This window comes from Triticum urartu, chromosome 7 (genome assembly GCF_003073215.2).
Source record: "Triticum urartu cultivar G1812 chromosome 7, Tu2.1, whole genome shotgun sequence".
Classification (NCBI taxonomy): domain Eukaryota; kingdom Viridiplantae; phylum Streptophyta; class Magnoliopsida; order Poales; family Poaceae; genus Triticum; species Triticum urartu.
The window spans coordinates 106,686,323-106,712,008 of NC_053028.1; the positions used below are offsets into that span (position 1 = coordinate 106,686,323).

Genomic DNA, 25,686 nt, shown 5'->3' on the forward strand with positions numbered 1-25,686 from the left:
CCTTTTTTTCCTTCCTGCATGTGTAACTCGGTTTAACTAGCTGATGTAATATAGAGAAAAAAATGCACTTAGTTGAATTGCTTGCATATGGGCTGCTTGCGTCAGGGCAGCACTTACCTCAGCGTTATTACCAAGGGAAACAGAGAGGTCCTATCTGCCGCTCTTTGCGGCAGAATGTCAACCGGACGCACAGGCGGGTCTCCCGGCTGGGCCTGAGACCTGACGCTTCAAAGAAATACAGCTAGCTAGTTCAGCTATAAAGATTCCTGGTTTTTAACGCAGCGCAACATATTAAGAATAAAGCCGAGCGTATATCCGAACGGCTTTTAAATTTTGTTTGCAAAACGTTATTTTTGAGAAAAAGATGTGAAGGTTGTATGAAACAGCAAAAACTTTTAGAAATTGTGAATAGAATTTGAAAAACTCAACAATTCGAAAAATGCAAACATTTTTTGAAAACAGGAACATTTTTGTAAAATCTCCCAAAAATAGAAAACGTGAAAGTTTTCTTTGAAAACCCGAACATTTTTCAAATTTGAAAATAATTTTTGGATACTCGAACAATTTTTAAAACTGGGAACATTTTCTGAAACTCCCGAACAAAACTTGAACACATGAACAGTTTTTAAAACTTGTGTACATCTTTTGAAACTTCCGAACAAAAATTGAAACATGAACATTTTCTGGAATTTGCGAACAATTCTCTAAACGGAAACATTTATGGAAACTCCCAACAAAATTTGAAAACATGAACATTTTTTGAAATTGGTGAAATTTTTTTGAAATTGGAAGATTGTTTTAAACAACCAAATATAATTTGAAAAACATGAACATTTTTTGAAATGTGAACATTTTATATAATATGGGAACATTTTTGAGAAAATGGAGAACATTTTTTGAATTTGTAAACAAAAATTAATAACAAGAACATTTTTTGAACTTCGGAACATTTTTAGAATTTTGGAAAAGAATTTGAAATTCTTGAGAACAAAAAGAAATAAATAGAGAAGAAAAAGGAATTGAAAAATGAAATAAAGAACAAAAAAACAAAGAAAGAAAAAGAAAAAGAAGAAAAGAAATAGAAAAAACCAGTGAAAACCCGATTCAAGAACCTTCTAGAAGGTTCCCAAAACCGTTAGGGAACCCTCCAGAAGGTTCCCAAAACCGGAAGCTGTAGCGCGTGCACTATCTCGTAATTGGGCCGGCCCATCTTGATCGCTAGTTCGCTCACCTCTATGCGAAGCCTCGACAATTTGACACAGCGAGCGTCCGTTAGGAAATTCCAGGGAAACACTCTTGCTCTCCCGACTAATCTTATGGGCTACGCATGTCCCCAATATGGCCCGCTATCTATTCTTTCCCGAGCCTGTTGCCCATCGTCTTCCTGATTTTTGCAAAGGGCAGCACTCTGCGCCGGTGTGCCGGTCGAAAGTTTCGGCCGGTCGCACCGCAACCGCCCGATGCCATGTGCGCACAGCCGTTCGACTGGATCCAAGCAAAAAAAATAATCACCCCCAGCTCTCTTTCTTCTTCCTCGGGCAGTCCTGTTTGGGGGAGCGCGGCGCGCGACTCCTGTCCCCTCCGGTGGTCGTCGGTCCCCACCCTCGCCGGTCTTCCTCGTCGCCGCCGGATCCCGCCCTCGCAGGCCATCCTCGTCATCGGTCCCCACCGTCACCGGCCGTCCTCGTCGCCGGTCGCCATGCAACAAATGCACCTGCGTTGCAGCTCTTGACGGCGGCGGTTGTAGCTCGGCCGCTGCCCCTCGCCATTGATGCTCGCTGTAGGGAATTATGTCGATGGAGGTCGTCAGTCAATCAACGCCATTTTGAATGGATGTAGCAAAAAACTTCACCCGTAGTAGCAAAAAATAACTACGGTTGCAGCAAAAATCAAACACCGTCGCCGTCTTCGCGAGGTCACAACTCCGCCTTACATGGATGTAGCAAAAAACTTCAGCGGTAGTAGCAAAAATCTACTACGGTTGCAGGAAAAATCGTCGTTGTCGTCGTCATGAGGTCGTAGCTCCGCTTGATGGATGTAGCAAAAAGCTTAGCCGGTAGTAGCAAAATCCAACTACGGTTGCAGCTTCCCCTTGTTATGAAGTGCCATTGAAGCTTTCTGTGTCTATGGTTGAAGCTTTTTTTTCAATAGCTGTTGAAGCTTTTCTAGGTGACGGTTGCAACACTTGTATATGCGGGTGGATCCGGCCATGGCGGCCGGCGAGGGAGCGCCTAGCCGTCGTCGATGGAGCCTGTGGTGGCCCAGTCGCAACCCGATAGGAGAGGGGGGGGGGGATGTGCGCGCGTGAAGGATGTAGGTAGGGGATGGATCTGGCCATGACAGCAGGCAGCCATGGCAGGTGCGCGAGGGAGCGCCTGGCCGCCGGCGATGGAGCTCGTGGTGGCCTCTGTCGCAGCCCGAAGAGGGGGAGGGGATGCGCGCATGAGGGTTGGAGGTAGGGGATGGAGGCGGGATGCGCGAGGATCACTGCGTATTGCGCGTTGGGCCAGCGTGGGGAGCGAGCCGGCCAAAAGTTTGGCCGGTGCACCGCGCCCAAACATTTTCCTTTTGCAAAAGATCAGCCGACCGACAGGTATCACTATTACTGATCCTTTCCCACTGCCCTCCAAAAAAGCTGCAGAGAGTCACAAATTACAGCCACGTCTGGTACACGGCAATGGCAGAGCCACATTGTTCTGTATTAGCGACAGCTTGTACAAGGAGATTTTGCACAAATCTTGGTCTAATCACTGTAAACAAGAAAACAGCTCCAGCTCCCCCAACCCTCATGCTAGGCAGCTACGATTATACCATTAAACTCACGATCAAACACAATTTCAAGTGCCATCTTGCTGCATGTTCGATGTTCCCTTCCCCGGCCCTGCGCCCGCAAGCACCAAGACGTCCACGGCATGCATGGCCAGCCCATGGACGACGCGTCAGACGTTGGTTCTTCTCGGAGGCATGGCCGCTTCGCTCGCTCTGCTGAACACCGACTTCATCGGGTAAGGATCGTTGTTCGCTTCCTGCAAATTTTCACATCCAGATTAGATTAGCCGGCGTGCTTGCGAGATTCGTGGAGGTCGCAGCCATGGCGGGAGTCGGGAGTGATTGCACGAAAAGCTTACGGCGGCGCGTGACGCTGTGACGTTGCTCTGGTACGCCGAACTGTGCATGCCCCCGGCGTGGCCGCCCCGGATGGCGCCGCCGCAGAACTGCATGTTGTCCTCGCCGAGCGCGCGCAGGCGGTTGAGCTCCGGGAGCACCACGTTGCCGAGGTCCGGCCGGTCCTTCCGCCGCAGCTCGCAGCAGCGGAGCGCCATCTCCGCCAGGCACTGCGCCTCCTCCACCGGCCAGTCCGGCACGGCCGGGTCGAGCAGCTCGCCGAGCGTGCCGCGCTCCAGCGCGCGCCCGATGTGGTGCGTCAGCCCCATGGGCGGCTTCGCCGTGATGATCTGCAGCAGCATCACGCCCAGCGAGTACACGTCCGACTTGACCCCCAGCATCCCGGTCTGCTGGTACTCCGGGTCGATGTAGCAGAAGGTCCCCGCCGTCGACGTCATCCGGTACTGCGTCACGGTGTCGGCGACGGTCGGCGGCACCAGCCGCGCCAGCCCGACGTCGCTGATCTTGCTCACGTAGTTGCGGTCCAGGAGGATGTTGCCGGGCTTGAGGTCGCGGTGCACCAGCGGCTCCGGCTTCTTCTGGTGCAGGAAGAGGAGCCCCGTGGCGATCTCGGCGCAGATGCGGAACCGGTGCTGCCACGGGATGACCGGCCCGCCGGTGGCGCCGCCGCGCCGGAAGAGGCAGTCGTCGAGGCTGCCGTTCGCCATGTACTCGTACACCAGGCAGCCGTACTCCGGGCACGCGCCGAGGAGGAGCACCATGTTGGGGTGCCGGATGCAGCTCAGCACCTCCACCTCCTGCTGGAACTGCGACCTCCCCTGCGCGGCGTCCGGCCGGAGCACCTTGATGGCGACCTGGGTGTGGTCGAGGTAGCCGTTGTACACGGGCCCGTAGCCGCCCTCGCCGACCTTGCGCGCGTCGTCGAAGTGCGACGTGGCCTGCTCGATCTCCTCGATGGTGTACCGGCGGTACCGGAGCTCGCCGCCGCCGCCGCCACCGCCGCGGTGCTTGCGCTCCTCGGCTTCCTTGAGCAGCTTCTTCTCCGCGCTGATCCGCTTCTGCACCTCCAGCTCGGCGATCCTCTGCGACGCCTCCGCCGCCTCCATGGCCGCCTTGGCCTTGGCCTTCTCGCGCTCGATCATCTGCAGCGCCGACTCCTCCGTGATGTGCTGGTCCTGCCTCTTCTGCTCCTCCTCCGCCTTCCACCGCTGCAGCTCGTTCGCCTTCTGCTTGGCGTTCAGCGCCTCCTTGCAGGCGGTGCTGTACATGTCCATGGTCTGCTTCAGCTCCAGACGGAGCCGCTTCATCTCGGCCTCCACGTCGTCCATGCCGCTAGAGCAGAAGGAGGAGGCGCTGCTCTGCGAGAAGGACATGTCGCCGCCGGTGAAGGAGTCGCCGCCCCACTTGTTGGGCGTCATCTCGAAGCTGTGGTCGTAGCTGTCCAGGGAGGAGCCGTTGGACATGCGCGGCGCGGACTGCTGGTAGTAGTCGATGCTCCGGCGGCCGCCGTTGCTGCTGATGAAGGAGATGTCCGACACATCCGCGGTGGACCGGCGGCCGCCGCTGCTGACAAAGGAGATGTCGGCCGAGTCCGGCATGGACATGTGGCTCAGGTCGGCGTACGACTTCCTGGTCGGGCCCATGGACCCGCGCGTGAACGGCGAGCGGATGATGGTATCCACCCTCGGTGTCTCCCCGTTATCGCTGCCCCTGGACGACATCGACCACTTCTGGTTCGTAGGCACCGGCACGGCCGGCTCGGGCGGCTTGGCGGCCGCCGCGGCGCTCATGTTGACGATCTGCGACCGGAGCGGGGACACGCGCGGCGCCGGGCGGATGGAGTTGCGCTGCGCCGACACCTTGTTGCCCTTGTTGATCACGTAGACGGTGCAGAAGTCCGGCGCGCCCTTGCAGATGGTGGTCGGGATGTCGGCCTTGAACCTGACGAAGCCGCCGCGCGTGCAGGCGCCGGTGACGAGCTTCTCGACGGCGCCGTGGGCGGCGAACTCGATGATGGACTTGCCGACGTCGTGGTCGTCGAGCACCACATCCTTGCACTGGATGTCCTTGCGGGTGCAGAAGCAGCGGAACGGGAGGAAGAGATCCTTGAGGCTCGGGTCGGTGGGCTGCTTGAACCCGGCGGCGTCCTCCACGCCGCCGGAGACGCCCTTGGTGTTGACGTGGACGAGGACGATGGTCTGGCCCTTGCCCACGATGCTGTCGATGGCCCACTTGAGCGCGTTCTGGCTGTTCTTGTCCTTGTCGATGCACACCGCCACCAGCGGGTAGCCCAGCTGCGTGTCCGCCGCCTCCTTCCCGCCGTCGTACCTCCCCATCGATCGACGCCGATCGGGCTTCACCTTCAACCTTACTTACGCCTGGCTGATGATGATATCTCCACAAATTAATGGTCGTGGCTCCTAGCTAGCTAAGGTTATTGTGCTTGCATGCATGCCTGTTTGCCCATGGACAGGCGTCGCCGTCGGTCGCCGTCGTGCGGAGGCCGGGGAGGTGGGCAACGAGAGGGGAGGGTGGCCCTGAGGGCTCTTTAGTTTCTGGAGCGCTCTTAATTTCGCTCCTGTTCCTATTTCTCATCTATTATTAAGCACTGTCTTTTTTTGATTTGGTGGCTGCTATTTGAATTGAGCCATGTGTTGTGGGTTCTTGGCTGTTTCCCCGGGTAACCACCGGATCCTCTCTTTTATTTGTTCCATGTGTTAAACTAGAAAATAGGAAAGGATACGTGAGCACACAAATACACAATGTGGCATGTGCAATGCGGAAAATTACGGGTTCCGTTGCAAAACAATACTTCAGTATTACATACTCCATATGGCGACTTTGTAAAATCTCAAGATGATATGCCGGCTCAGCCTCTCGGAGATGCTCATAGGAGTAGGGTGTGCGCGTATAAATGAGCGCTTGTGTGTGTACTGTGTTTAAAAAAGTATTACATACTCCCTCAGTTCAATATAAAGTTTTGCTGATTTATTACAAAGTTATACTAAATTAGTGACACTTAATAGGGATCGAAGAGAGTATTTATTTGTTTCATCCCCTTCGCCCAGGGCGGCCAGCCGTGTAGCCCTGCCGCCATCGGGGGGACGTTCGTTGGACCGGCTGGGACTACCGCTCGGTCCCTCTCGGGCGCCGCCGGTCTATCCCTGGCTCGCATGGCGCCGTCCTCCCCGAGTCATGGTCTGGCCTTGGGGGAGGAGGAGGACTAGCTGAGTGTGGGGCTTAACGTGTGTCCCCCATCCTCTCTTCGCTCCCCGGGGGTGGTGTGCTATTCTCGTTCGCCAGGGTCCCCGCCTGCTTCCCCCTTGGGGGTCCCGGTGCCGGCTACTGGGTCTCCTCCTACGGGTTTGGACCTTGCCGCAACATCACTTTAGGCGGCCGGCTCCAAGTCTAGGACGAGGCCCTCCCTGGGGGTGACAGCGCGGCAGAGCCTCTCCCGGTTGCTTTTGGATGGCCGGGTCCCGACGATCACTGAGAAGGCTGCCATGCGGGCGGCAGCTCGTGACCTCCTTCCAGGTACTTCCCTGACCTTTCTGGTCCATCTTGTTCTAGCTCTGGATTCTCTGTTCTAGGATCGATTCCTCTTGCACACTTGGCCGACATGGCAACAGATAGTGACATTGTGTTCCGCGGCGAGAAGGGCCCTCGCCTTGAGCAGATCTCCGCTATCTATGCCAGGGAGAGGTTAGATGGGGCGCTTGCTGAGGCCCGCGCTCGGGCAGAGCGGGACCCCTCGAGTTCCCCAGCCACCGTCGACCCTGGCCATAGAGAGGCCGGGAATGACAGGAGGCTAAGCAAGGAGGCTGCAGGGACTACCTTGATGTCTACTACACAACCTTCTTCTTGTAGACGTTGTTGGGCCTCCAAGTGCAGAGGTTTGTGTTGGGGAACGTAGTAATTTCAAAAATTTTCCTACGCACACGCAAGATCATGGTGATGCATAGCAACGAGAGGGGAGAGTATGATCTACGTACCCTTGTAGATCAACAACGGAAGCGTTTGGTTGATGTAGTCGTACGTCTTCACGATCCGACCGATCAAGCACCGAAACTACGGCACCTCCGAGTTCGAGCACACGTTCAGCTCGATGACGATCCCCGGACTCCGATCCAGCAAAGTGTCGGGGAAGAGTTCCATCAGCACAACGGCGTGGTGACGATCTTGATGTACCACAGCAGCAGGGCTTCGCCTAAACTCCGCTACAGTATTATCGAGGACTATGGTGGCTGGGGGCACCGCACACGGCTAAGGAATAGATCACGTGGATCAACTTGTGTCTCTGGGGTGCCTCTGCCTCAGTATATAAAGGAGCCAAGGGGGAGGGGGCCGCCGGCCAGGAGGAGGGCGCAGGAGGAGTCCTACTCCTACCGGGAGTAGGACTCCCCCCCCCAATCCTAGTTGGACTAGGATTCCCCGAGGGGGGGAAAGAGAGAGATGGGGCCGGCCACCTCTCCTAGTCCTAATAGGACTAGGGGAGGGGGGAGGCGCGCGGCCAGCTTGGGCTGCCCCTTTCTCCTTTCCACTAAAGCCCATTAAGGCCCATATGGCTCCCGGGGGGTTCCGGTAACCTCCCGGTACTCCGGTAAAATCCCGATTTCACCCGGAACACTTCCGATGTCCAAACATAGGCTTCCAATATTTCAATCTTTATGTCTCGACCATTTCGAGACTCCTCGTCATGTCCGTGATCACATCCGGGACTCCGAACAACCTTCGGTACATCAAAATGCATAAACTCATAATATAACTGTCATCGTAACCTTAAGCGTGCGGACCCTACGGGTTCGAGAACAATGTAGACATGACCGAGACACGTCTCCGGTCAATAACCAATAGCGGGACCTGGATGCCCATATTGGCTCCTACATATTCTACGAAGATCTTTATCGGTCAGACCGCATAACAACATACGTTGTTCCCTTTGTCATCGGTATGTTACTTGCCCGAGATTCGATCGTCGGTATCCAATACCTAGTTCAATCTCGTTACCGGCAAGTCTCTTTACTCGTTCCGTAATACATCATCTCGCAACTAACTCATTAGTTGCAATGCTTGCAAGGCTTATGTGATGTGCATTACCGAGAGGGCCCAGAGATACCTCTCCGACAATCGGAGTGACAAATCCTAATCTTGAAATACGCCAACCCAACATCTACCTTTGGAGACACCTGTAATGCTCCTTTATAATCACCTAGTTACGTTGTGATGTTTGGTAGCACCCAAAGTGTTCCTCCGGCAAACGGGAGTTGCATAATCTCATAGTCACAGGAACATGTATAAGTCATGAAGAAAGCAATAGCAACATACTAAATGATCGGGTGCTAAGCTAATGGAATGGGTCATGTCAATCAGATCATTCAACTAATGATGTGACCTCGTTAATCAAATAACAACTCTTTGTCTATGGTTAGGAAACATAACCATCTTTGATTAACGAGCTAGTCAAGTAGAGGCATACTAGTGACACTCTGTTTGTCTATGTATTCACACATGTATTATGTTTCTGGTTAATACAATTATAGCATGAATAATAAACATTTATCATGATATAAGGAAATAAATAATAACTTTATTATTGCCTCTAGGGCATATTTCCTTCAGTTTGTAGGATAGTAGCAAATTTCCCTCAAATGGATGACCTAAGGTTTATCAATCCGTGGGAGGTGTAGGATGAAGATGGTCTCTCTCGAACAACCCTGCAACCAAATAACAAAGTGTCTTTTGTGTCCCCAACACACCCAATACAATGGTATTGTATAGGTGCACTAGTTCGGCGCAGAGATAATGATACAAGTGCAATATGGATGGTAGATAAAGGTTTTTGTAATATGAAAATATAAAAACAGCAAGGTAACTAATGATAAAAGTGAGCACAAACGGTATTGCAATGCTAAGAAACAAGACCTAGGGTTCATACTTTCACTAGTGCAAGTTCTCTCGACAATAATAACATAATTGGATCATATAACTATCCCTCAACATGCAACAAAGAGTCACTCCAAAGTCACTAATAGCGGAGAACAAACGAAGCGATTATTGTAGGGTATGAAACCTGTCGTGGAGTTGACACGGCAGATGTCCTAGAGCAAGGACTTAGTCGTAGGGCCATCGCACTAGAAAGCTTAAAGGGGTTAATCGGGACAAGGGACACACGAGAGAGTTTTTATACTAGTTCGGCCCCTTACGATGAAGGTAAAAGCCTACGTTTAGTTGGGATTGGTATTGCTGAAGTTTCGATCTCCAAGGGGCTCAACTCGCCGGCTTGGTTATTGATTTGGTTGTTTCTTTTCCTAAGCCGCCACCAGGTCGTCCCCTTATATACATGGGTTGACGCCTGGTGGCCTACAGAGTCCCGGCCGGCTCATAAACAGTGTCCGGCTCGGTGACTAGTCAATTCCACCTTATGATACAAGTCACGCCACTACGGCGGTTTATCACTACGGGCCATAAGTCGCCCGTGGGCTTTAGACCCTTTACTGAACCGCCATCTTCATGATTGATCTTGGGCTTTGCATGATAATCCTCTTTTCATAACCCGGCCCCTCCAGGGGCGGCTTACACAAACTGTTATATCCCCGACATTAGGCCCCATATTGATTTGAACCGGTTCATGTCAATCTTAAAATACCTTAAGAAACAAGCCTGCTGTCTTCTTTGCGTGCATAAGTTATAACCCGCCATGACATCATCTTCTGAATCCGCAGTAACCCACCGTGACGTCATCTTCCATTAAATTCATTTTTCTTTTACTTCGTCATATCCTCAACGGATCTTTGCCTTTACTGACCATCCCGAAAACCGAGGCGTCGGAGTTGATGGATAATGATGTTCAGTCTCCTCATTTCTCGCGCCATCTCAGTCAGCCTTTCCTTATAAATAAGCACGACCTAGGTCTTTCTCATTCTCCCCCTTCGGTCATCTTCCTCCTCTCACTATTTCACTGCCGCTCGAGCTCTGCCGCCGCCGCCGCCACCGCAGATCTCCTCGTCTTCTCCACCTCAGGCCGCTGCATCGACCTGATTTGACCAGAGAAACGCGACGAAACTCCGCAGCAGCTCTGCATCCGTAAGTCCCTTTCCTTCTTTGCCTTAGATCTACATTACGGCTTCTCGAGTTCGTCGGTGTTCGTCGCCGCCCGTTACAGACCCTTGACAGATTTCACCTCCGATGCCCTTTCCTGATCGTCAGATAGTGTAGAACTGCTGCGGTAGCTGTTTCACACCCATTTTAAATGCAAATAGATCCCTTTTTCCTGTATAGATGCTTCGTTATAGCTGACGAACTCATTTGTGCTGGATTTTTAGGTCTAGAATATTTTCTTTTTGGGACAGCCATTTGATCCAAAACAATAATGATAGCTTGGTGAAACTTGTTTATGCCAACACTTAGCTGAATCTGCTTTCTGAGAAAATCTGTAGTCATGGCGGCTTACCACTCTGGCTTTCTTTTCCTTATATGTCATTAGCCCTTGGTTAAGCCACCGTTACTTGTTTTACATCTTCAACCTTTAACTGTTAATTTTGCCGTAAACTGAACCGGCATGTTGTTTTTTCTTTTTCAGCCCCTTGCACATCATGCCGTCAAAGACACCCACCATCTGCAATTGGGTCCCCTCAACCATAACTGAGGATCGTTTAAAAGAGTTCTTCCTCATCGGGTTTCTGCCCTCAAAAAGCATCATGTCTTATCGTGCTCCTGACCCGGAAGAAGAACGACCCAATCCAAAAGACGGTGAAGTGATCGTCTTTACTGACCACATGAACCGTGGCTTCTCACCGCCCGGTTCAAAGTTTTTCAGAGAAGTTCTTCACTTTTCAAACTCCATCCTCAGGACATTGGGCCCAATTCCATATCCTATATTTTGTAACTTCCAAGTGCTCTGTGAGGTATATTCAGCAAGAGCCGACTGTGGAACTATTTAGAGAATACTTCTATCTGAACCGACAGAACGAGTGCACCAACGGCCTTAGCTTAGAGCTTGGAGGCATCTCAATTTAGCGCTGGCAGGGTGCTGTCTTCCCTCTCATAGTTTTGCCAAGTCACCCAAAGGATTGGAACAAAACTTGGTTTTACTATCAGGACATCTCACCCGCAAACGAGAAGCCACTGCCGGGTTACCGCCCCGATCGTCTTGACTCCAAGTTTGCACTGCCAGACAAACTTACCGTTGCTGAACGCAAGAAGCTGCTTCCATCTATCATAAGAATCAATGGTTTGTTGGGGAACGGTTTAACCGGTGTCGACCTAACCCGCTGCTCGGTCTCATGGCGGATTATTCCATTAAGCCATCGATCAAAATTGATGTATGAATATGGTGGAGACCCGGACGACTTTCTTCGTCATACCCCGGTTCAACTAACCGAGGAGGACATTGTCGCAATGTCAAACCTTCTGGTGAATGTGAAGTATGAAGATTGCAATGTTGTTGGGTTAAATCCCTTCTGTAAACTTAACCGGTACCAGAAGTAAGGATATTCTGATCTTTTTTCCTTTGTATTTTGTCCAGCCGTATTGTTTATCACTGATCCTTCCTCCTGTCTTTGTAGGCCAACTCTGACTTTTGGAAAGTAAAATATGATCACGAAGCTGCCAAGAAGGCGAAACTCGCTTCCATGAACGCCAAGAAATCGACCCGGAGATCGAAGAAGAAAAAGAAGACCACTGCTGAAGATTTAATGAAACTTGATGACACGTCTGACTCGGAGGTAGCCCTTGATTCCCTTGGCCAATTTTTTAACAATCTTATTGACACTGATCCTTACCAGGATGACACTGGGGCCAGTCAGGCTGGGGAAGCAGAGGTAACTATCATTTCCTCCGACTCGGAGCCCTTACCAAGACACAAAGTTCGACGAGTGATCCGTAAAGTAAGGTTTTCTAACCCCTTAGCTCACCTGGATCCCAACTTTCATTTGAAAAAGCAGCAACATGAAAGCCGTCGTGAAGTTGGGATTGAAGATGAACTGGTTGTCGTCCTTCAACAGACCCCTCGGAAACACCCGAACGAGGTTTACTTGTTGTTGTTTTTAACCCGTTTTAATGAATTCTGCTCCTTGTATTTCCTTTTAACTCCTTTCTTTTATCTTTTCAGGAGGTGTCTCGTTCCTCAGGCAACTCATCACAAACACAATTTCTAGCTTTCAAGACTGCTCCTGGGTAATCAGAAATCCTCTTTTCTTCCGGGTTGCTCAATTGTATCTTGATGCTAACAATCCTGCAATATTTTTTCCTTAGCGGCCAGGCTAAATCCAAGAAGGCGAAGGCAGCAAAACCGGCGAAAGACCCGGCAGTGCTGGCATCTGACCTGGCTAGGCCGCCTTCTCCATTAACTAACACCCCAGAAGACCTGCCTATTGTCAATGAAGCAAATCCTCCGGAGCCGTCTCTTGACAAAGCCACTATGAATCCTTCCCCAGCTGGACCGTCAAGCTCAACCGACCCGCCGTCTCCACGTGCTCAAGATGTTCAAATTACTGGGAGCCGCTTTGTTGAGCTAGGGAACCCAACGGTGCTGGCTCGGTGTACAGCAAAGCAAGAGGCTTTGGAGAGGCAGAAGGTTCGCTTTGACGTTGCCAACTATGACCGTCTCAATGCCAGTGATATCTTATCCGGCTATCTTAGTCATGTACACTCCAGTCGTGAGTCTGAGATCGAGATGGTCAAGCAGCTTCAGTTGAAGTATGAGGTACGTTGTTTCTGGTTTACTAACATTCCCTCAGCCCCCAAGTCTTCAGATTATGAGAGAAACGAAATATCCTGTAGACTTAAAATATAGGCCGAGACTTTTACCTCTGAATCTTTGCCTGATATTGCTAGAACAAAAACTTCACCTATAGTCCCCAAGGACCGGTTTATTTTGATCATTAATGAATTAGTACTTTAGAATTGAAAACTGTTTTCAAAGTACTTAACGCTCTGGTTTAACCTTGATAAACTTGCTGAATCGCATACATTAGCCCCCAAGTGCCAAGTGCTGTTACTTTGTAAAGGACTTGGGACTTTAAATATGTTTGTAGAGTCGTAAAAATTTGATTTGGCATACATTAGCCCCCAAGTGTCAGGTGGTTTATTCGTAAAGTACTTGAGACTTGAATATTGAATTTGGATATTTGAAATTTAAACCAAGTCTTGACTTATCTGAACATTTCACAGAATGCCTTATCTGAATTGAACTCTCAATTGACTGACGCAAAGACCCGGCTGGTGAGTCAGGAGTCAAAAATCAAACCTTCCACCTCCAAACTGCAAATATGCCTTTCTGCAACGGAAAATTTGAAGACCAGCTTTGCTGCCAAGGAGAAGACTTGGGAAAATGAGAAAACACTTCTGACCCGACGAGCTGAGACAGCCGAAAAAGCTCTGAAAGAAATTTCAATAGAGCTGAACGGTTTAAAGGGCCGGGTCTCAGATGGTCACTGCTATCTTTGTTAACCTGCCTGATTTGACCTTTCGTATATTTTTTGCCAAACCGGAGTATAATCCGCCAACTGACTCTGTTAAAAATATATGTAGGTCCGCGAAGTAAGAATCTGAGCCAAGACCCATTGATTAAACTGAAGGCAGTATACACTTTAGTTGAACAATTGTATATCGGCGCACAATGGGCTCTGGCTGCCATCTCTCCTGCTAATCAAGGACCTAACCAGCTGAGTGACGTCCTGAAGAAGCTGTCCATCCTTCCTGCCAGGTTCCAAGAAGTAAAATGCTCCTGCGCGTGAGCCGGAGCTTTGACTGACCTAAGCCGCTCCAAGGCTTGGGTGCCAGACCTAGACCCAGCGGACGTGGCAAGGGGCTATCCTACCGTGAAGGAGGACGGGTCTCCTTTTGATCAAGATGACTTTATAGCCTGCGTCCGCGAAGTCCGGCCTCAGGCGACTAGTCTTGGAGATGACACCAATGTGGACAAGTACCAGCCGGGTTTTGATAGTGAGAATAAGAAGATGGCTCCTCCCTCATATAAAGTAACAGACTTGATCCCACCAGTGAGAGAAGATACATTTGCCCCGGAGGTTGACCCGGTCGGCCTAATTGACGACGAAGCCGAATTTGTCGCCATGAACGGCTTCGATTGGTCAAAACCCAACTTCCAGCAGACTCAAGATGGTGAACCGGCTAGGGAGGGACAATGAACATCTTCATGAGCTTTATAAAGCCTTGTAATAGCTTAGCTGTTAAAACACTGCAAGTTTGCTTGTGCCATCACGCATAAAATACTTATCCGTGAATCTGTATTTCCAGATGCCAATGTTTAATGCTTGCTTATGCATCGCTTAACGCTTGTCTCTGCAATGTTTGAGCTCTGTTCCTGTAAATACAAAGAAAAGACTGGCATGGCGGTTTAGAACCAAACGGGTTTAAACACCGAATGTAGAGCCAATATATTTATCTCGATAAGAGCAGAGACAAATAAAAGATAAGGGCTAATACAAACCTTTTGGCTAACACATCGGGTAAGTATGTATAAGTAATGACCATACCTTATCCCTGTTGATCCTTAGATCACCGGTTTAAATAATCCGGGTGATTGAATTTGATAACTCAATATTTATGAAAAGTTAATGCAATGATCATTATACCTTAGTAACTCATACCTTTTGATCCTTGAACCACCGGCTTGAATGACCCAGGCGGCTGTGTTGTCCAATAAGTGAGCCGGTGAAGAAGACAAGGCTAATTTATTGGTAATATTGAGACAACAACAAACTAAAAGGCAAGAAATAAATAACAAGCGTAATTTTAATCTTGTATTCAAAAAGGTTGGGGGTTTCTGATTCGAATACGACCGGTAAACAGGACCAAAGGGGTTAAGCTACGGTTTAAATACGACAGTATAGCCCCCAGTGGCTTTGGCGTTGCGCCGATCAAGAGGGTACCGACAGCTATGTTCTCTTTTTGTTCGAGTACGACCTATGTTTGAGTAGGAAGCCCCCAAATGACCTTGAGAGGTTTTTAACGACCCTGATTTGAATACGATCCAAGTCGGACGCAAGATGGGTTAAGCTATGATTCGGATACGATCAAGAAGCCCCCAAGTGAGTTTGGCCTTGAGCCGATCAAGAGGGTTACGACAGCTATGTTCTCTTTGGTTCGAATACGACCTATGTTTGAACAGGAAGCCCCCAGGTGACCATGATATTACAGCTTAGATTCAGATACGATCATAAGCCAGACAAAAAGGGTAAACTTGATTCAAATATGATCAGCTCCTTAATAGTCATTTGAAAAATAAGATTTAACAAAGATGCATAATCTTTGAAAAGAAAAGAGACCGATGGTCTTACTTTATTTCTTATCATGGTATATACAATATGAACGTATGTACATGAGGAGAGCCGGTGGCTCAGGTGTAGTACGGCCGAAGTTGAGCAATGTTCCACGGCCGGCGGGTCTCCTCCTCCGACTTACGTGAGTCTGCATGCTCTCGAACGTCAATGAGGTAATATGACCCATTGTTTAAATTCTTACTGACCACAAAGGGTCCTTCCCAAGGTGGGGATAACTTGTGTGCATCTGAGAGATCCTGGATGAGCCGGAGCACCAAGTCGCCTTCCTGAAAAGTCTTGGACTTAACCCAACGGCTGTGGTATCGGTGCAGGTCTTGTTGATAAATCACTGACCGGGCTGCTGCTAAGTCTCTCTCTTCATCCAACAAGTCAAGTGCATCCTGTCTGGCTTGTTCATTATTAGCTTCAACATAAGCCGTCACACAGGGCAAGTCATGCCGGAGGTCACTAGGCAATACTGCTTCTGCTCCATAAACCATGAAGAAAGGTGTGTAACCCGTAGACCTATTGGGCGCAGTGTTGATACTCCATAATATCGAGGGTAATTCCTCTACCCAACAACCCGGCGTTCGTTGTAAAGGAACCATGAGCCGGGGTTTGAGCCCTTTCAAAATTTCCTGATTGGCTCTCTCAGCTTGACCATTGGATTGAGGGTGAGCTACAGAAGAAACATCAAGCCGGATGTGTTCTCGTTGACAGAACTCTTCCATATCCCCTTGAGATAGATTGGTGCCATTGTCTATGATAATACTGTGTGGAAAACCGAAACGGAAGATCACTTTTTTCATGAACTGAACCGCCGTGGCTGCGTCACACTTGCTCACAGGCTCCGCCTCAACCCACTTGGTGAATTTATCAACTGCCACCAGGAGATGCGTATTTTATCCTTAGACCTCTTGAAAGGTCCCACCATGTCAAGTCCCCAAACCGTAAACGGCCAAGTGATTGGAATCATGCGGAGTTCTTGAGCCGGCACATGTACTCGTCGTGCAAATTTCTGACATCCATCACATCTACTGACCAGATCTTCCGCATCAGTGTGAGCCATCAACCAGTAAAAACCGTGACGAAATGCCTTGGCCACTAAAGATTTTGACCCGGCGTGATGACCACAATCGCCTTCATGGATCTCACGAAGGATTTCTTGACCTTCTTCAGGAGAAACACACCGTTGAAAAGCTCCGGAAACACTGCGATGACATAACTCTCCATCTGAAATCGTCATGGACTTAGATCGCGGGGTTATCTATCGAGCCAGGGTCTCATCCGCTGGCAACCCTCCCCGGGTCATGTAAGCCAAGAAAGGCACCGTCTAATCTGGGATGAAATGAAGAGCCGCCACCAACTGAGCCTCCGGGTCAGGAACAGCTAAATCTTCTTCTGTGGGCAACTTGACAGAGGGGTTATGCAAAACATCCAAAAAAGGTGTTAGGTGGCACCGGCTTACGCTGAGACCCCAGCCGGCTTAAAGCATCAGCTGCTTCATTCTTTCGATGGTCAATGTGTTCCACCTAATAACCTTTAAAATATCCTGCAACGGCATCAACCTCTCGGCGATAAGCCGCCATGAGAGGGTCTTTGGAATCCCACTTGCCAGATACCTGTTGAGCCACTAGATCCGAGTCACCAAGACATCTGACCCGGCTCAAGCTCATCTCTTTTGCCACTCGAAGACCATGGAGCAAGGCTTCATACTCTGCTGCGTTGTTAGTGCAAGGAAACATCAACCGTAACACATAACAAAATTTGTCACCTCGTGGGGAAGTTAGCACGAATCCAGCCCCCTTGCCTTCCAATTGCCTGGATCCATCAAAATGAATAGTCCAATACGTGTTGTCTGGCTTCTCTTCTGGCATCTGCATCTCTGTCCAGTCATTGATGAAGTCGACCAGGGCTTGAGATTTAATTGCAGTACGTGGAACATACTTCAACCCATGAGACCCAAGCTCAATTGCCCACTTGGCGACTCGCCTCGTGGCTTCTCTGTTTTGAATAATATCTCCTAAAGGAGCAGAGCTAACCACAGTGATTGGATGTCCCTGAAAGTAATGTTTAAGCTTCCGGCTCGCCATGAACACCCCATAAACAAGCTTCTGCCAATGTGGGTATCGTTGCTTAGACTCAATTAGCACTTCACTGACATAATAAACCGGCCGCTGAACCGGATGCTCTTTGCCAACCTCCTTGCGCTCTACCACAATAGCCACACTAACAGCCCGTGAGTTGGCAACCACGTATAACAATAGCGGCTCTTTCTCAATTAGAGCAGCCAGGACCGGCGGCTCAGCCAGCTGTGCCTTCAGATCCTCAAAAGCAGCGTTCGCTGCATCGCTCCAAACAAAAACATCCGTTTTCTTCATCAACTGATATAGAGGCATAGCCTTTTCCCCTAATCGGCTTATGAACCGGCTCAAAGCAGCCACACGACCCACCAACCGCTGAACATCATTGACACAGGTTGGTTTGGCCAGGGATGTAATTGCCTTGATTTTCTCCGGGTTAGCTTCGATACCTCCGTTAGACACCAAAAAACCCAAGAGCTTGCCGGCTGGCACTCCAAAAAGACACTTGGCCAGGTTAAGCATCATTTTGTAAACCCGGAGATTATCAAAAGTCTCTTTCAGGTCCGTGACCAAGGTTTCCTCTTCCCTGGATTTCACCACTATATCATCCACATAAGCATGAACATTGCGCCCAATTTGATTGTGAAGACAATTCTGCACACACCGCTGGTAAGTCGCCTGGGCACTCTTAAGCCCAAAAGGCATAGACACATAGCAGAAAGCTCCAAAAGGAGTTATAAAAGCTGTCTTCTCTTGATCCTTGACTGCCATCTTAATCTGATGATAACCGGAATATGCATCTAAGAAACTCAACCGTGCACAACCCGCCGTAGCATCAATGATCTGATTAATACGGGGGAGAGCAAAAGGATCAGCCGAACAAGCCTTGTTCAGATATGTGTAATCCACACACATACGCCAGGTGCCATTCTTCTTGAGTACAAGCACCGGGTTAGCTAACCACTCGGGTTGAAAGACCTCCACAATGAACCCGGCTGCCAAGAGCCGGGCCACCTCTTCCCCAATGGCCTTGCACCTTTCTTCATTGAACCGTCGGAGAAACTGTCTGACAGGTTTGAACTTTGGATCGATATTAAGAGTGTGCTCAGCGAGTTCCCTCGGGACACCCGACATGTCTGAAGGTTTCCATGCAAAGATGTCCCGGTTCTCACGGATGAACTCGATGAGCGCGCTTTCCTATTTTGGATCAAAGTTTGCGCTAATGATGAACTGTTTGGATGAGTCGCCAGGTACAAAGTCAACCATCTTAGTGTCATCAGCTGATTTGAATTTCAACTCTAGCTCATGCTTTGTCGTTGGTTTCTTTAATGACGTCATGTCTGCCGGGTCAACATGATCCTTGTAAAATTTTAACTCCTTTGTTGCGCAAACAGATTCAGCATAGGCAGCATCACCTTCTTCACATTCCAAGGCTATCTTCTGGCTCCCATGTACTGTAATGGTGCCTTTATGACCCGGCATCTTGAGCTGCAAATATATGTAACACGGCCGAGCCATGAACTTGGCATAAGCCGGCCGCCCAAACAGAGCATGATATGGGCTTTTGATCTTAACCACCTCAAAGGTTAATTTTTCCGCTCTGGAGTCATACTCGTCCCCAAAGGCTACTTCCAGCTCAATTTTACCAACTGGGTATGCCGATTTACCAGGTACCACACCGTGAAAACAGTGTTGGATTGTTTAAGATTTTTATCCGTCAATCCCATCCGGCGGAACGTCTCATGGTAGAGGATGTTGATGCTGCTGCCTCCGTCCATGAGCGCCTTAGTAAACTTGTACCCACCAACCTGAGGTGCCACTACCAAAGCCAAGAGTGACCCGGATTATCAACCCGGGGTGGGTGATCCTCTTTGCTCCACACAATAGGCTGCTCCGACCAACGTAGATAACGTGGAATTGCCGGTTCAACGGCATTAACGACCCTCTTGTGGACTTTCTGGTCCCTCTTAAATAAATTGGTAGTAAAGACTGTTGGAAATATGCCCTAGAGGCAATAATAAAATGGTTATTATTATATTTCTTTGTTCATGATAATTGTCTATTGTTCATGCTATAATTGTGTTATCCGGAAATCGTAATACATGTGTGAATACATAGACCACAACACGTCCCTAGTGAGCCTCTAGTTGACTAGCTCATTGATCAAAAGGTAGTCATGGTTTCCTGACTATGGACATTGTATGTCATTGATAATGGGATCACATCATTAGGAGAATGATGTGATGGACAAGACCCAATCCTAAGCATAGCTCAAAGATCGTGTAGTTCGTTTGCTATAGCTTTTCTGAATGTCAAGTATCATTTCCTTAGACCATGAGATTGTGCAACTCCCGGATACCGTAGGAGTGCTTTGGGTGTGCCAAACGTCACAACGTAACTAGGTGACTATAAAGGTACACTGCAGGTATCTCCGAAAGTGTCTGTTGGGTTGGCACGAATCGAGACTGGGATTTGTCACTCCGTATGATGGAGAGATATCTCTGGGCCCACTGGATAATGCATCATCATAATGAGCTCAATGTGACCAAGTGGTTGATCACGGGATCATGCATACGGTACGAGTAAAGTGACTTGCCGGTAACGAGATTGAACGAGGTATTGGGATACCGATGATCGAGTCTCGGGCAAGTAACGTACCGATTGACAAAGGGAATTCTATACGGGATTGATTGAATCCTCGACATCATGGTTCATCCGATGAGATCATCGAGGAGCATGTGGGAGCCAACATGGGTATCCGGATCCCGCTGTTGTCTATTGACTGGAGAGTCGTCTCGGTCATGTCTACGTGTCTCCCGAACCCGTAGGGTCTACACACTTAAGGTTCGGTGACGCTAGGGTTGTTGAGATATTAGTATACGGTAACCCGAAAGTTGTTCGCAGTCCCATATGAGATCTCGGATGTCACGAGGAGTTCCGGAATGGTCCGGAGGTGAAGATTTATATATAGGAAGTCAAGTTTTGGCCATCGGGAAGGTTTCGGGGGTAATCGGTATTGTACCGAGACCACCGGAAGGGTCCCGGGGGTCCACCGGGTGGGGCCACCAATCTCGGAGGGCCCCATGGGATAAAGTGGGAGGGGAACCAGCCCCTAGTGGGCTGGTGCGCCCCCCATGGGCCTCCCCCTGCGCCTAGGGTTGGAAACCCTAGGGGTGGGGGGTGCCCCACTTGGCTTGGGGGGCACTCCACCCCCTTGGCCGCCACTCCCCTTGGAGATTCAATCTCCTAGGGCCAGCACCCCCCTAGGGGTCCTATATATAGTGGGGGGAGGGAGGGCAGCCGCACCCTAGCCCCTGGTGCCTCCCTCTCCCTCCCGTGACACTCCTCCCTCTGCCTGAGCTTGGCAAAGCCCTGCCGAGATCACCGTTGCTTCCACCACCATGCTGTCGTGCTGCTGGATCTTCATCAACCTCTCCTTCCCCCTTGCTGGATCAAGTTGGAGGAGACGTCTTCCCAACCGTACTTGTGTTGAACGCGGAGGTGCCGTCCATTCGGCGCTACGTCATCGGTGATTTGGATCACAACGAGTACGACTCCATCAACCTCGTTCTCTTGAACACTTCTGCGCGCGATCTACAAGGGTATGTAGATGCACTCCTCTCTCCCTCGTTGCTAGATGACTCCATAGATTGATCTTGGTGATGCGTAGAATTTTTTTAAAATTCTGCTACGTTCCCCAACAGTGGCATCATGAGCTAGGTCTATGCGTAGTTTCTATGCACGAGTAGAACACAAAGCAGTTGTGGGTGTCGATATTGTCAATTTTCTTGCCGTTACTAGTCTTATATTGATTCGGCGGCATCGTGGGATGAAGCGGCCCGGACTGACCTTACACGTACGCTTACGTGAGACTGGTTCCACCGATTGACATGCACTAGTTGCATAAGGTGGCTGGCGGGTGTCTGTCTCTCCCACTTTAGTCGGATCGGATTCGATGAAAAGGGTCCTTATTAAGGGTAAATAGAAATTGGCATATCACGTTGTGGTTTTGGCGTAGGTAAGAAACGTTCTTGCTAGAAACCTATAGCAGCCACGTAAAAACTTGCAACAACAATTAGAGGACGTCCAACTTGTTTTTGCAGCATGTGCCGTGTGATGTGATATGGCCAAAAGGATGTGATGAATGATATATGTGGTGTATGAGATTGATCATGTTCTTGTAATAGGAATCACGACCTGCATGTTGATGAGTATGACAACCGGCAGGAGCCATAGGAGTTGTCTTTATTTATTTATGACCTGCGTGTCAACATAAACGTCATGTAATTACTTTACTTTATTTATTTATGACCTGCGTGTCAACATAAGTGTTAGCCATAGCAGTAGAAGTAATAGATGGCGAGACAACTTCAAGAAGACACGATGATGGAGATCATGGTGTCATGCCGGTGACAACGATGATCATGAATCCCCGAAGATGGAGATCAAAAGGAGCAAATGATATTGGCCATATCATGTCACTATTTGATTGCATGTGATGTTTATCATGTTTTAGATCTTATTTTCTTAGAATGACGGTAGCTTAAATAAGATGATCCCTCGTAATAATTTCAAGAAAGTGTTCCCCCTAACTGTGCACCGTTGCGAAGGTTCGTTGTTTCGAAGCACCACGTGATGATCGGGTGTGATAGATTCTAACGTTCGAATACAACGGGTGTAAGCCAGATTTACAGACGCAATACACTTAGGTTGACTTGACGAGCCTAGCATGTATAGACATGGCCTCGGAACACGGAAGACCGAAAGGTCGAGCATGAGTCGTATAGAAGATACGATCAACATGAAGATGTTCACCGATGTTGACTAGTCCGTCTCACGTGATGATCGGACACGGCCTAGTTAACTCGGATCATGTTTCACTTAGATGACTAGAGGGATGTCTATATGAGTGGGAGTTCATTGAATAATTTGATTAGATGAACTTAATTATCATGAACTTAGTCTAAAATCTTTACACTATGTCTTGTAGATCAAATGGCCCACACTAATGTTGCCCTCAACTTCAACGCGTTCCTAGAGAAAACCAGGCTGAAAGATGATGGCAACAACTATACGGACTGGGTCCGGAACCTGAGGATCATCCTCATAGCTGCCAAGAAAGATTATGTCCTAGAAGCACCGCTAGGTGACGCACCCATCCCAGAGAACCAAGGCATTATGAATGCTTGGCAGTCACGTGCTGATGATTACTCCCTCGTTCAGTGCAGCATGCTTTACAGCTTAGAACCGGGGCTCCAAAAGCGTTTTGAGTGACACGGAGCATATGAGATATTCGAAGAGCTGAAAATGGTTTTCCAAGCTCATGCCCGGGTCGAGAGATATGAAGTCTCCGACAAGTTCTTTAGTTGTAAGATGGAGGAAAATAGTTCTGTCAGTGAGCACATACTCAAAATGTCTGGGTTGCATAACCGCTTGACTCAGCTGGGAGTTAATCTCTCGGATGACGCAGTCATTGACAGAATCCTTCAGTCGCTTCCACCGAGCTACAAGAGCTTTGTGATGAACTTCAATATGCACGGGATGGAAAAGACCATTCCTGAGGTATATTCAATGCTGAAATCAGCAGAGGTGGAAATCAAAAAGGAACATCAAGTGTTGATGGTGAATAAAACCACTAAGTTCAAGAAAGGCAAGGGTAAGAAGAACTTCAAGAAGGACGATAAGGGAGTTGCCGCGCCCGGTAAGCAAGCTGCCGGGAAGAAGTCAAAGAATGGACCCAAGCCTGAGACTGAGTGTTTTTATTGCAAGGGAAGTGGTCACTGGAAGCGGAACTGCCCCAAATACTTAGCGGACAAGAAGGCCGGCAACACTAAAGGTATATGTGATATACATGTAATTGATGTGTACCTTACCAGTACTCGTAGTAGCTCCTGGGTATTTGATACCGGTGCGATTGCTCACATTTGTAACTCAAAGCAGGAGCTGCGGAATAAGCGGAGACTGGCGAAGGACGAGGTGACGATGCGCATCGGGAATGGTTCCAAGGTCGATGTGATCGCCGTCGGCACGCTGCCTCTACATTTACCTACGGGATTAGTTTTAAACCTCAATAATTGTTATTTAGTGCCAGCTTTGAGCATGAACATTGTATCAGGATCTTGTTTAATTCGAGATGGCTACTCATTTAAATCCGAGAATAATGGTTGTTGTATTTATATGAGAGATATGTTTTATGGTCATGCTCCGCTGGTGAATGGTTTATTCTTAATGAATCTCGAGCGTAATGTTACACATATTCATAGTGTGAATACCAAAAGATGTAAGGTTGATAATGATAGTCCCACATACTTGTGGCACTGCCGCCTTGGTCACATAGGTGTCAAACGCATGAAGAAGCTCCATGCAGATGGACTTTTAGAGTCTCTTGATTATGAATCATTTTACACGTGTGAACCATGCCTCATGGGTAAAATGACCAAGACTCCGTTCTTAGGAACAATGGAGCGTGCAACCAACTTATTGGAAATCATACATACTGATGTGTGCGGTCCAATGAGTGTTGAGGCTCGCGGTGGCTATCGTTATGTTCTCACCCTCACTGATGACTTGAGTAGATACGGGTATGTCTACTTAATGAAACACAAGTCTGAGACCTTTGAAAAGTTCAAGGAATTTCAGAGTGAGGTTGAGAATCAACGTGACAGGAAAATCAAGTTCTTGCGATCAGATTGTGGGGGAGAATACTTGAGTCACAAATTTGGCACACACTTAAGGAAATGTGGAATAGTTTCACAACTCACGCCGCCTGGAACACCTCAGCGTAATGGTGTGTCCGAACATCGTAATCACACTCTATTGGATATGGTGCGATCTATGATGTCTCTTACCGATTTACCATTGTCATTTTGGGGCTATGCTTTAGAGACTACCGCATTCACTTTAAATAGGGCTCCGTCAAAATCCATTGAGACGACACCGTATGAATTATGGTTTGTAAAGAAACCTAAGCTGTCGTTTCTAAAAGTTTGGGGATGCGATGCTTATGTCAAGAAACTTCAACCTGAAAAGCTCGAACCCAAGTCGGAAAAATGCGTCTTCATAGGATACCCTGAAGAAACTATTGGGTATACCTTCTACCTCAGATCCGAAGGCAAGATCTTTGTTGCCAAGAATGGATCCTTTCTAGAGAAAGAGTTTCTCTCGAAAGAAATAAGTGGGAGGAAAGTAGAACTCGATGAAGTATTACCTCTTGAACCGGTAAGTGGCGCAGCTCAAGAAATTGTTCCTGAGGTGCCTGCACCGACTAGAGAGGAAGTTAATGATGATGATCATGAAACTTCAGATCAAGTTGCTACTGAACTTCATAGGTCCACAAGGACGCGTTCCGCACCAGAGTGGTACGGCAACCCTGTCCTAGATTCATGTTGTTAGACAACGGTGAACCTTCGAACTATGAAGAAGCGATGGCGGGCCCAGATTCCAACAAATGGCTGGAAGCCATGAAATCTGAGATAGGATCCATGTATGAAAACGAAGTATGGACTTTGACTGACTTGCCCGATGATCGGCGAGCCATAGAAAATAAATGGATCTTTAAGAAGAAGACAGACGCGAATGGTAATGTAACCATCTATAAAGCTCGACTTGTCACTAAGGGTTATCGACAAGTTCAAGGGGTTGACTACGATGAGACTTTCTCACCCGTGGCGAAGCTGAAGTCCGTCCGAATCATGTTAGCAATTGCCGCATTCTATGATTATGAGATATGGAAAATGGACGTCAAAACGGCATTCCTTAATGGTCTCCTTAAGGAAGAATTGTATATGATGCAGCCGAAAGGTTTTGTCGATCCTAAGAATGCTGACAAGGTGTGCAAGCTCCAACGCTCGATTTATGGGCTGGTGCAAGCATCTCGGAGTTGGAACATTCGTTTTGATGAGATGATCAAAGTGTTTGGGTTTACGCAGACTTATGGAGAAACCTGCATTTACAAGAAAGTGAGTGGGAGCTCTGTAGCATTTCTCATATTGTATGTGGATGACATACTGTTGATGGGAAATGATATAGAATTCTTGGAAAGCATAAAGGCCTACTTGAACAAGTGTTTTTCAATGAAGGATCTTGGAGAAGCTGCTTATATATTAGGCATCAAGATCTATAGAGATAGATCGAGACGCCTCATTGGTCTTTCACAGAGTACGTACCTTGACAAGATATTGAAGAAGTTCAAAATG

The 25,686-nt window shown here is 48.6% G+C and overlaps 1 protein-coding gene across 1 annotated transcript; it reads right to left on the reverse strand.

Annotated features, from left to right (window-relative positions):
• Positions 1–2,939: 2,939 nt before the first annotated feature.
• LOC125524057 (U-box domain-containing protein 52-like) lies at positions 2,940–5,462 on the reverse strand. The gene is made up of 2 exons (XM_048689133.1): positions 3,129–5,462; positions 2,940–3,026 (listed from the first exon to the last, which is right to left on the reverse strand). Exons 1-2 carry the CDS (start codon positions 5,460–5,462, stop codon positions 2,940–2,942), a joined length of 2,421 nt encoding a protein of 806 aa, XP_048545090.1.
• Between the last annotated feature and the right edge of the window lie 20,224 nt (positions 5,463–25,686).

Excerpts from the sequence above, each read along its gene's own strand:
- LOC125524057 (XM_048689133.1), bottom strand. The coding sequence starts at position 5,462 with ATGGGGAGGTACGACGGCGGGAAGGAGGCGGCGGACACGCAGCTGGGC. Across the intron at positions 3,027-3,128 it reads TCACAGCGTCACGCGCCGCC|GAAGCGAACAACGATCCTTA; the intron begins GTAAGCTTTTCG and ends GAAAATTTGCAG.